This window comes from Podarcis vaucheri (assembly GCF_965113315.1).
Source record: "Podarcis vaucheri genome assembly, chromosome: 4".
Classification (NCBI taxonomy): domain Eukaryota; kingdom Metazoa; phylum Chordata; class Lepidosauria; order Squamata; family Lacertidae; genus Podarcis; species Podarcis vaucheri.
In genome coordinates, this window is record NC_138762.1 from 29,205,828 (window position 1) to 29,217,899 (window position 12,072).

Here is a 12,072-nt window from a genome sequence, read left to right on the forward strand (position 1 = left end):
CACAAAATATCCTTGCTGTAAGGATGAAATATACAGTGGTGCCTCGCAAGACGAAATTAATTCGTTCCGCGAGTTTTTTTGTCTTGCAATTTTTTCGTCTTGCGAAGCACGGTGTCGGAAAAGTTTTGGAAAAGCTTCAAAAATCACAAAAGTCTTCAAAAACATCAAAAAAGGCTACCACACCGCGTGCTATGAGTTGCTCCTCGAAGTCAAGTCGCAACTGTATTAACGGTTTTAAGAAAAAGGAAACAAACTTGCAAGACGTTTCCGTCTTGCGAAGCAAGCCCATAGGGAAAATCGTCTTGCGAAGCAACTCAAAAAACCAAAAACCCTTTCATCTTGCGAGTTTTCCGTTTTGCGAGGCATTCGTCTTGCGAGGTACCACTGTACTCGGAGTCCTGTAGTGATTTCATGCTCTTTATTGCAGCTTGTAAGACAGTGATTGAATTGCCCGCCAAACCTCAGGCTTTTATATACATTATTTACACAATGAGTCCCGTCTGATTGGCTGATTCTGCTTCCCTGCTGGAGCCTGATTGGTCTTTTCCTGCTAGCCAATCCATTGTTGCATTCTACTATCCTACCAGCCTAATAGGCTGATTAACTTACTCCTGGAGCCTGATTGGTCTTTTCCAGTGTGGTGTAGTGGTTAAGAGCGGTAGTCACGTAATCTGGGAAACCGGGTTCGTGTCTCCGCTCCTCCACATGCAGCTGCTGGGTGACCTTGGGCCAGTCACACTTCTTTGAAGTCTCTCAGCCCCACTCACCTCACAGAGTGTTTGTTGTGGGGGAGGAAGGGAAAGGAGAATGTTAGCCGCTTTGAGACTCCTGAAGGGGAGTGAAAGGCGGGATATCAAATCCAAACTCTTCTTCTTCTTCCTGCAAGCCAACCAGTTGTTGCATTCTAGGATCCTACTTGCCTATTGTTCTAGGATCCAAGCTTAGTACATAACAAAGGACGTCTTCGCCTTATACTGAGTGAGACCATTGATGGTGGCTCCTCTGCTTTTCAGAGTTGGCCTTTCCCACCTTCCTGCTACCTCAAATGCTTTTCAGTTTTTAGGCAAGGAATGCTAAGGGTTGAATGTGCAGCCCTCTGCAATGCAGAGCCTATGCTGTCACACTGAGCTATGGGGCTTCCTTTGGATTGCAAAGGCATTTGATCGTGTATGAATACATACAATAATGCTGCCAGGAAAAAAGAATACTAACACCTTGGGTGCCTTTAGCAGGTGTTTAATATGTAGAGAATAGCTGGTAATGCTTTGAATGGCATGGAGCCAAATGTGGTCACCTGCTAATTCATGCAGATCAAAAGCCATTTATAAAAGGGATACTTAGAGAGACCTGCTCAGAAGTTGTCAGACAGAATGCACACTGCCACATTCCCTACTTGCTAAAGACCAGATCAGGTAAAGAGTTGTTGCAACATTTGTGTGTGGAATTCCTTGCGGCTTGGTTCCGTGACGGGGTGAGCTCCCATTGCTCAGTCCCTGCTCCTGCCCACCTAGCAGTTCGAAATCATGTCAAGTGCAAGTAGATAAATAGGTACCGCTCCAGCAGGAAGGTAAACGGCGTTTCTGTGCGCTGCTCTGGTTCGCCAGAAGCGGTTTAGTCGTGCTAGCCATATGACCCGGAAGCTGTATGCCGGCTCCCTCAGCCAATAAAGCGAGATGAGCGCCACAACTCCAGAGTCAGTCACGACTGGACCTAACGGTCAGGGGTACCTTTACCTTTACCTTCACCCTTACCTTGCTAGTGGGTATATGCTATGCAACTGTAAAAAAAAAAAAGTACTTCCAATTCCTATTCCATCCCAGAAGGATACCATGGTCACTGATATCAAAAGGTCCAACAGAACCATCACGCTCCCCCTATCCAATTCTCAGTACAAATCATTCACCAAGGTGACCAAAGCTATCTCTGTCCCATAACCAGGCCTGAAATGGATCTAGATCCATCTGTCTCCTCCAGAAAAAACCCTGGAGCTGAGATATTAGAAACTGGCCGATAATTATTCCATAATTCAGGATTCAGGTCTGGATTTTTCAGTAGAGGCCTTGCAACTGCCTCCTTTAGGCATGCCTAGTTCTAAGGAGCCACTGACGCGTCACTCACTTAGCCAGTCTCCCGCTGCCCCTTTTTTAAGAGCCAGGAAGGGCAAGGATTTAGTACACGTGTTATGTACTGAGCTGAATAGGATCCAAAATGCAGCAGTCTGATTGGTCCTCGAACAATAGGATTCAGAATGCAGCAGTCTGATTGGCCTTAGAACAATAAGATTCAGAATGCAGCAGTCTGATTGGCCTTAGAACAATAGGATTCAGAATGCAGCAGTCTGATTGGTCCACAGGAGCCACCCAATCCAGCTCCAGGTGGAAGTGAATTCTCAACCTGATTGGCCTACAGGAGAATCCCAGAATTAGCCAATCACGTGGGGCCCATTGTGTAAATAATGTATATAATGCAGACATTCTGGGGGAACTTCCATTCCTCCTCACCACTATGAGCTGAATAAAGAGCATGAAATCCACTCTCGACTCAGAGTATATTTCAACACGTTTGGTAGCTCTCACCTTTTCAAGGATTCTGTCTACATCCTCAGGCTGGACAAATGGAAAAGTTTCCATTAACACTGGACAAGCAGAGGCCAAAGGGACACCCATCTTCTAGAATCTCATGTTGCCAATTTGGGGATAGGCCAATAGCTTAGTGGCAGAGTCTCTGATTTGCGTTTTTAGTTATTTGTTAAAATATTTATGAACCAGACTTTTTCATGGGAAATATAATTGGGGGGTGAGTATAATGCATGCAGAAAGTACCAGGTTCAACCCCAAACATCTCCAGGTAAGGCTGGGAGAGACTCCAGCCTGAAAAACCTGGAAAGCTGCTGCCAGTCAGCGCAGACAATACTAAGCTGCATGGACAAATGATCTGACGTAGTTTAAGGGAGTTTCCTCTGCCTTGAAACAGAACCTAACCAAATTGGGTTGTGATATTTCTAGAATATGATCTAATTATATATGTAGGGTTGTCATATTCCCAAAAGTGAAAATCAGGACAAAGTTGAGCTTGGGGGGAGGGGGAGCTTTTTGAAAAGGCTTTTTTTTTTTTTAGAAATCTAGGTTTTCCCGAACATTTTGCTGATTCAGCAAAAATCCGCCTGGACGTATGGCAGCCCTAAATATACGTGTAACATTTGTTTGCTAACTCTTCTTCCAGGTACATCGTAGGTGTTGGATGGGATCGAAGGATAAACTTGTTTTATGTAAGTAGCAAAAGTGCACATGAAAAGCATTTTGATACGGTATCATGATTCATTATTGAAATTTCACATTGTGCCAAAGAACTGGGGTAGAAAATAGGTGGGGAAGATATTGAGCCTGGCCAATGGGATGGTAGAATTAAGGCCAAACTCTCTTTTTGCACACCTGGCTAACAACATTGGTGTCAGAGTCAAAAAGGGGAGGAACAAGCAGAAACAGAATCTTTGTCATAAACTTATAAAACACATATATATCCTTATGTTCATACATATGTATCTTTTCGTTTGGATGTATGTATGTTGCAGGATTCCACAGAAAACTTTCATCACTTTCAGAAACCTCAAGCCCACTGGCAGGATGATATAGTAAGATTCCACCTTGGCCTTCTTCAAATCTAAATGCCTTTTTTGTATACTTTGAAAACTCTTTATTGATGCTGAGCACATGTATGGTGTTTGATATGTAGAATTTCATATAGGTGGTATGCAGTGCAGTCTGAAGCAGGTGGAGTTCTTTTCAGCTCACTGGAACTTAACCTCTGCCTTAGTAAATCCAGAATGGCCTTACCGGGAGGCCCGGCCAGATGGGCAGGGTATAAGTAATAAATTATTATTATTATTATTATTATTATTATTATTATTATTATTATTATTATTATTATTATTGGATTAATTTATTGATGCCTTTGAATAGTATGCATGGAACTAGTTATGCTGGATTATAAAACTGTAGGACTCAAGTACATTAGTAAAAAACAGTGTTTTGAATGCATTATAAACATGCAACACCAGATGGCGCTGTAGAGCACAAAATTTGTCTATGCAATTTTACATAGCGTTTCCCCCCTTTTTTCTATGATTTATAACTTTTTATAGTGTTTTCCCCCCTGTGTGAGATCCACTCTAAGACTAGCATTGGATGAACCGGACAATTTTAGTTTCTGCCTGGTTCTCTTTTTTTTCAGCCTTTAAGTTCACTTCTCTCCATTTTCATATCAGTTTGCAATTTTTTTAAAAAAGGTATCCATGAAAATTCAAATGTATTTTGAATGCATTTCATTTAATATATGCTTTTCTGTATGGAATTTTCTCTATAATATACACACATTTTTGCAAACAATTTCCTGTAACATAAAGCATTTAAAACTTTACTTTCACTAATATAATCATTTTTATGAGCACTTTCCCATTTGCATTGCAAAACCAGGAGACTTGCAAACTAGGAAGTATGCCTGTATTTTAGTTTGCACATCTGTTCGGGAAGTGCAAAATGATTTCTCTCACATCCCCAGTAGAGACCAAATGACTACTGTTTGTTTTTCTGTGAAGGAGGACCCAATAAGGGGGACATTCTGTAGCTTACTATTTTCTGTGAACGTGCATGAGCTGCTGAGCTTCAGCAAATTCCATGGGCATATTATGAGCTCAATATAACCCAGAAGTCCTGTGCATTCTAAGGGGTAAAAGTTGGTCTGCCAAAAGTTTCTACCTTATCTTTTATGAAGACTTGTTCTCGATTGGGGGGGATGGACATATAGCAGCAATATTGACATTTGAGGTTTTGTGGCTGACCACAGTTCAGTCTTATGTGGTGTCAGTTTACAGGGCTTGAACTGCCCATTGATTGATACATGAAGTACAGCTCCGAAGCGACAAGCACAAAGGACAAACAGCACTGTTTTTTTCACTCCCTCTCTCCCAGAACCGGGGACACAAAGAAGATATTTTGTGCATTGCTCAGTGCCCACCTACTCTCCTTGCAACCTCAAGTTATGATGGTGAAATTATTGTTTGGAATATGATCTCGGGTCACATATGTCATAAATTCCACACTTCGGTTGCCGCTGCCTCTGTTAGTACCAAACGTAAGTTCACTCATCTAAAAAAATACTGCAGAAAACAGATTCACCCTTTATCCAGGACTACTATGTCTGGATGAATCATTCTGTATGAATCATTGCCTGTGGAATTGAATAGACATGGAAAACATGGAAGTTGAAAGGTGAAGCCCATTCCAAGTTGTTTTATTGGCTAACAGGCCCCTGGTATGGTTGAGAGAGGCACCAGTTTCTACCCCACAAGGATGTGATGCAGCCAGCTCAATATGACAGTTGCTGTTTTTCACAACTTTCCACTTTTAATTCGTCACCTCCCAATTTGCGGATGGGTGGGTAGGAAGTGGCCCTGCGTCTTCAGTTAAGGTCTGAAGTCTCTAATATAGCACTAGTCCCTCACAGCCCTCCTCCCTTGCAAATAGTATTGTGATTGTGAGCAGATGTCTTGGTATACAGCTCTTATTATCTTAAAATAAGGACTTTTATTTTTTTTTTATAAATTTTTTATTGGTTTTACAAAAGTTTTTATAACAAACAAACATAAAGAAAACAGACAAACAAACAAATATAATTTCATAATGTCCTTTCATAAACTTCTTTCCTCGGACTTCCCCATACCTCCCCTTTCTGCATCCTCATGTCCAAATTTTATAGCAACTTATAAATGTTTTTTCCCATCCTAATTCATCATAGTCCTTTCTTAATCTAATCTTATATTACTGCAACCCTTTCTCTCTATAAAATCTCGACATTCTAAACTTCATCAAGTTTATAATAGTCCTTAAGATAAATCTTAAATTTCTTCCAGTCTTCTTCCGCAGTCTCCTTTCCCTGGTCACGAATTCTGCTCGTCATTTCCGCCAATGTCATATAGTCAATCACTTTCATCTGCCATTCTTCCAAGGTGGGTAAATCTTGTGTCTTCCAATACTTTGCGATCAGTATTCTTGCTGCTGTTGTTGCATACATGAAAAAAGTTCTATCCTTTTTTGGCACCAATTGGCCGACAATGCCCAAGAGAAAGGCCTCTGGTTTCTTAAGGAAGGTATATTTAAATACCTTTTTCATTTCATTATATATCATCTCCCAGAAAACCTTAATCTTCGGGCATGTCCACCAAAGATGATAAAAAGTACCTTCAGTTTCCTTACATTTCCAACATTTGTTATCAGGCAAATGGTAAATTTTTGCTAGCTTAACTGGGGTCATGTACCACCTATAGACCATTTTCATCACATTTTCCTTTAAAGCACTACATGCCGTAAATTTAATACCGGTGTTCCACAACCTTTCCCAGTCAGCAGACATAATATTATGACCAATGTCCTGTGCCCACTTAATCATAACTGATTTAACTGTTTCGTCTTGTGTATTCCATTTCAACAGCAAGTTATACATTCTTGACAAATTCTTAGTATTGGGTTCTAACAATTCTGTCTCAAGTTTTGATTTTTCCACCTGGAAGCCAATTTTCCTGTCTTGTTTAAAAACCTCCATTATTTGATAATAGTGGAGCCAATCTTGTACTTTGGGTTTTAGTTTTTCATGGCTCTTTAATTTCAGTTTCTCTCCATCCTGTTCTAAAATCTCACAATACTTTGGCCATCCGACCTCCATATTGACTTTCTTGTGGGCCTTAGCCTCTAAGGGTGACAACCATCTAGGGGTTTTGTTTTCCAACAGATCTTTATATCTCATCCAAACATTAAACAACGCTTTCCTTACAATATGATTTTTAAAGGCACTATGCACTTTGATTTTGTCATACCATAGATATGCATGCCAGCCAAATGCATTATTGAAACCTTCTAAATCCAAGATATCTGTATTCTCGAGGAGCATCCACTCTTTCAGCCAGCAGAATGCTGCTGCTTCATAGTACAATTTTAAGTCCGGCAGGGCAAATCCCCCTCTTTCTTTTGCATCTGTTAATATTTTATATTTTATTCTGGGCTTTTTGCCCTGCCAGACAAATTTCGCAATGTCTTTCTGCCACCTCTTGAAACAGTCCATCTTGTCAATAATCTGCAAAGTTTGAAATAAAAATAACATTCTAGGCAATACATTCATCTTAATCACTGCAATTCGGCCTAACATTGACAATCTCAAATTTGACCATATTTCTAGATCTTTTTTAATTTCTGACCAACATTTTTCATAGTTGTCCTTATACAAATTCAAGTTTTTAGATGTTAAATTAACCCCTAGATATTTCACCTTCTTAACCACCATCAGACCTGTCTCTTCTTGAAACTTATTCTTCTCCATATCTGTTAGGTTTTTCCCTAAGACTTTAGCTTTTTGTTTATTCAATTTAAATCCAGCTACCTGTCCAAATTGTTGGATTATTTCCAACACTCTTTTTGTACTAGTGTTTGGCTCTTGCAAGGTCAATACAAGGTCATCTGCGAACGCTCTTAACTTATAATGTTTGGTTCCGACCTTTACACCTTTAACTTGCTGGTCCTCTCTAATCATATTCAGCAACACCTCCAGGACCGAAATAAAAAGCAATGGAGAAATTGGGCACCCCTGTCGTGTTCCTTTTTCTATCTTAAGTTCCTCAGTTATTACATTGTTTACAATCAACTTAGCTTTTTGTTCGGAATATATTGCACCCACACCATTCTCAAATCCTTGTCCTACCCCCATCCCATGAAGATTCTTTTTCATAAAACTCCACGAAATATTGTCAAAGGCTTTCTCCGCATCCACAAATATCAAAACTGCTTTAGTATTTATGTTCACCTCTAACTTTTCCAAAATGTCTATTATATTCCTAACATTGTCTGAGAGGTGTCTCTTTGGGAGAAAGCCTGCTTGGTCTCTGTGAATCTTCTCCATCAATACTCTTTTAAATCTTTTTGCTAAAATGTCTGCAAAAATTTTGTAATCCACATTGAGTAACGAAATTGGGCGGTAGTTCTTCAGTTGAGTCTTTTCAGTCTCTGTCTTTGGTATGAGTGAAATATATGCTTCTTTCCACGATTCGGGTGCCTTTTTTCCCTCTAAGATCTCATTACAGACGTCCTTTAACAACCATTCCTTTAAAGATTTGTAATATCTGGAAGTCAGTCCGTCTGGCCCTGGAGATTTGCCCAGTTGCATGTCCTGAATGGCACCCTCTATCTCTTGTTCTGTTATTCTCTGGTTTAGATCCACCTTGCTTTGATGAGAGATTTTTTGTAATCCATATTTATTAAGGAATTTATCTGTGTCCTCTTCATTTTGTAGTCCTTGGGAATAAAGTTTTTTAAAATAGCTCACAAAACAATTTCTTATCTCATTGGGTTTAGATATAGTCTTTCCATCCACTTCTAAACTTGTGACTGTATTTAATTTCTGTCTTTTCTTAAGTTGCCATGCCAGAAGTTTACCACATTTGTCTGCCGACTCAAATGTCTTTTGTTTCATTTGCTTTATTTTCCACTCTATCTCTTGGTTCATCAATTCCATATATTGTGTTTGATACAACTTAATCTCCCTCAAAATCTCCTGGGACTTTGGTTTTGATCTTAATTTTTTCTCTCCTTCTTTTATCTTTTCCAAAAAATTTTCCTTTTTCTCATTCTGCTTTCTCTTCTTTATTGAATTTTGTTGAATCAAAAACCCTCGCATCACAGCTTTACTTGCGTCCCAGATCACTCTTTTTTCCACATCGCCCTTTAGATTGATTTCAAAATAGTCCTTTAGAGTTTTTTGGGCCTTCATGTGGATCTCTCTATCTCGAAACAGGGTGTCATTCATTCTCCATCTAAACTGACCAGTTGTTGTAAATTTCATTTCCATCTTCACGGCGTTATGGTCGGAACAGGTTTTTGGGCAGATTTCTACCTTCTTAATCTTCGGAGCCATTCCACTAGTAACCCATATTTGGTCGATTCTGGTCCAGGTCATCTTTGCTTGGGAGAAAAAGGTTCCCTCTCTTTCAAGAGGGTTCCTTGTTCTCCAAATGTCTATTAAGTCCATATTTTCAGTCATTTCGAAGAAAGTCTTCGGGAGTCTCCCTTCTTTAGTAAGTGTCAGTCTTTGTGTCTTGTCCATGTTTGTAGAAACTACACCATTCATATCTCCCATGATTATCATATTATATTCCAAATAATCCGTCAAAGTTTCATGAAGTTTTTTGAAGAATTCTGCTTTGCCTTCATTTGGTGCATAGATCCCAATTATCAAAAATTTTTCTCCTTGTACCTGTATCTCCACCGCTAAATATCTTCCTTGTTCATCCTTGAACATCATTTTTGGGGCCCACTTCTCTTTTACATAAATCACAACTCCTCTTTTTTTCACTTTGTCCGACGAAATAAATTCTTGTCCCAATTTTTTATTCATAAGCAGTCTCCTGTGGGCTCTAGTTATATGAGTTTCCTGTAAGCAAATCAAGTCCAGTTGTTCTCTGTACAAAATATGGAATACTTGTCGTCTCTTCAAAGGCATGTTCATCCCATTACAATTCCAGCTAAGGAATTGCAGGGCCATCTTGTTATTTTTCTGGTATTCCTCCAACAGCTCCCAATTGTTGTTCCTCCTCTGTTGGTGGTGGAAGGTTCTGTCCAAACGAAAGGTTCAAGATGTCTATTACACTCTTTTGCTCAGCAATTGGGTCTACAGTTCCTTTCTGTAAATCTTCTTGATTTCTTTGCAGGAACCTGTCTTTATCCTGTATCGTCTTTATTTTCACCTTCTTCCCCCTATAGTCAAAAGACAGTCCCTGTGGAAATTCCCACCTGAAGAGAATGGTGTTCTTCTTCAACAGGTAGACCAAATCCTTATAAGAAGCTCTCAAGTCCAAAATATGTTTAGGAATATCTTTAAAGATCTGTATCGGTGAGTTCCCAATTTGTAAGGCCTTCTCAAAATGCAGTCTTAAAATTTTGTCTCTTTCCTCCTTCGATCTCAAGGTAATCAGACAGTCTCTCGGTGCCTTTCTGTTCTGTCTTCTGCCCAGTCTAAATGCTGTTGTGATTTTAAATTCGTCTTCCTCTAGATCTTCCCAGGCATCAGCAAACTCTTTCGTTAAAAAGTCCGTAAGATTGTCTCCTTCGTCCTCTGGAATTGATCGTAATTTCAAATTCCTTTCTTTTCTTTGTAGTTCCCACAATGCCAGAGTTGCGTCGTGGTCATAGACCTTCCTGGCAATCGGTTCTAATTTTTCCTGGGTCTCTCCAGCAATAGTTCTGGCTTCCTCCGCAATTTGGCGTGTGGCAGAATTTTCTTGCGTAAGCCTGTTTATAGATTCTGTATTCAGGTCAAGTCTTGTTGTTAAATCTGTCAATTTCTGTGAATTCTCTGTCAATTTCTTGGTATTTTCTGCCGTCTGCTTTGTTAGATTCTCCAGAGATTGGTTTATCTTAAGAAGGGCTTGCGACACTGCATCCATGGAGACTGCTGTACCTTTTTCTTGTCCTGTTGTCACTGTAGGGGTTATACCTGAGATCGAGCCTCTTTTCTTGTGTTGCTGTAGCTGTTGTTGATATTGCCTTGTCTTGGCTCTCGTGCTTATCTCGTCTGCTGGGCCACTCATATCCCAAGGTCGTTTCCCACGAGAGCCTTCTCCTAAAGGAAAATTCCACTGTCCCAAAGCGTAGCAACTTTTAATTTACCCTCTAGAGGGAGCAAATCAAAATGTCCGCAAACAAAGGCAAAGAGTATTTAAAAAGCAAATTTATCAGGAGGCTTCTATATGTATATTGCAACACTTTCCCAATAGATAGAGTCCCAGCCTTCCCTGATATATTGTGTCCACAGAGTCCCAAAACTTTGTAACAAATAAGCAATGAGACTTCCACTTTGTTACTTTCACAGGAGTCTAAAGTCAGTTCAGTGTTCCTTTGTTTTATAAGCAGTTTGTGCCAGGTTGAAGGCTGCAGAGAGTTTCCTTTTCCTTTAAGTTGATCATGCAGCTTATAAAATCACTTTTTCCTCCCCTCTGCCCTGCAAGCTAGAGGGGATAGTCAAAGTCCAAATGTCGGATTCAAGCAGTTAAAGACAATATCCCATACGGATGCAGCTTAGTAACTTTCGTTGCTTTAATTGTCATGCAGTCGGGGGAAGGCAGACTTCCTTAATTTTCGCCTTTCCCGTTTTCAGCCTAATTTCAAGTAGTTTTGACACGAATAGAGGTTCAATCTTACTCACGGGTCTTTTTTGTCCAAATTATTCAGGAAGGGAATCGGCGCTCTCCACTAATGGCGACGCGGCTTCACCCTGCGGGCTGGGTAGCGATTCTCAGCACCGCGCTCCCCGTTGTCGTTCCGGAGCCTTTAAAAAGGCTCTTTCTGCGGTAAAGGGGGGCGCTTCAGGTGCCCACCGAATCTCCTTGTTCACAGGCTCCGTTCCTGTGATTTTAGGGGTCCCCCGCTTGCCGTAGCGGGTCAGACCCGAACTCGCAGAGCCGTCCTCTCTCCGGAGCTCGGAGAGGGAGCAGCCATTAGCGCTGGCGCCGAACCGGAAGTCGAAATAAGGACTTTTAAACAACCATCCCTGTCCCATTTGCTACGCAGATGTTATTTGAGTTGCTATAGTACAAGCAACTGTTTGGTCTGTGGCAACTCTGCATGCACTGACAGGGTCAGGTTGAAAGCCGTAAGGAAATAAACATTGCTACATTTCGGTGACCCCCCTGGAGCAGATTTTGGGGGCATGCAAGGAGAGAAAGGGCAACTCCAGTTGTGTGAATGAAATGCAACTTGCATATTGTTGGATGCAACACTTAGATTAATTTTTTTCTTTTTTAAATTACATTTAGTTTTTAGTCAGTTGGCAGACTGAAAGCCTGACAAAACAGCCAGGTATTTACATTGCATTAGAAAGCTAACTGTTAAGGAGTGAGGCAGGCCTCCCTTGGGAGGGAATTCTAAAGTCTCGGCATGGTAACAGAAAAGGCCCAATCCCCCATCCCAGTTAAGTGCAATGAGACAAAGAATTTTGATTCTTTGATTCAGCATTTAATAAATTTATACCATACGG

At 40.5% G+C, this 12,072-nt stretch overlaps 1 protein-coding gene across 3 annotated transcripts in view; it reads left to right on the plus strand.

Annotated features, from left to right (window-relative positions):
• LOC309530988 (cilia- and flagella-associated protein 337-like) overlaps positions 1 to 12,072 on the plus strand; it is a 44,191-nt gene that overhangs the window by 25,773 nt on the left and 6,346 nt on the right. For all 3 annotated transcript variants that reach the window (XR_014219007.1, XM_082220262.1, XM_082220263.1), the window contains 3 exons: positions 3,223 to 3,268; positions 3,572 to 3,631; positions 4,968 to 5,130. Coding sequence is in view for 2 of the 3 variants with exons in the window: in XM_082220262.1 (XP_082076388.1) it covers positions 3,223 to 3,268; positions 3,572 to 3,631; positions 4,968 to 5,130 (269 nt within the window). In the remaining variant the exon portion in view is untranslated. The remainder of the gene's footprint in view (positions 1 to 3,222; positions 3,269 to 3,571; positions 3,632 to 4,967; positions 5,131 to 12,072) is intronic.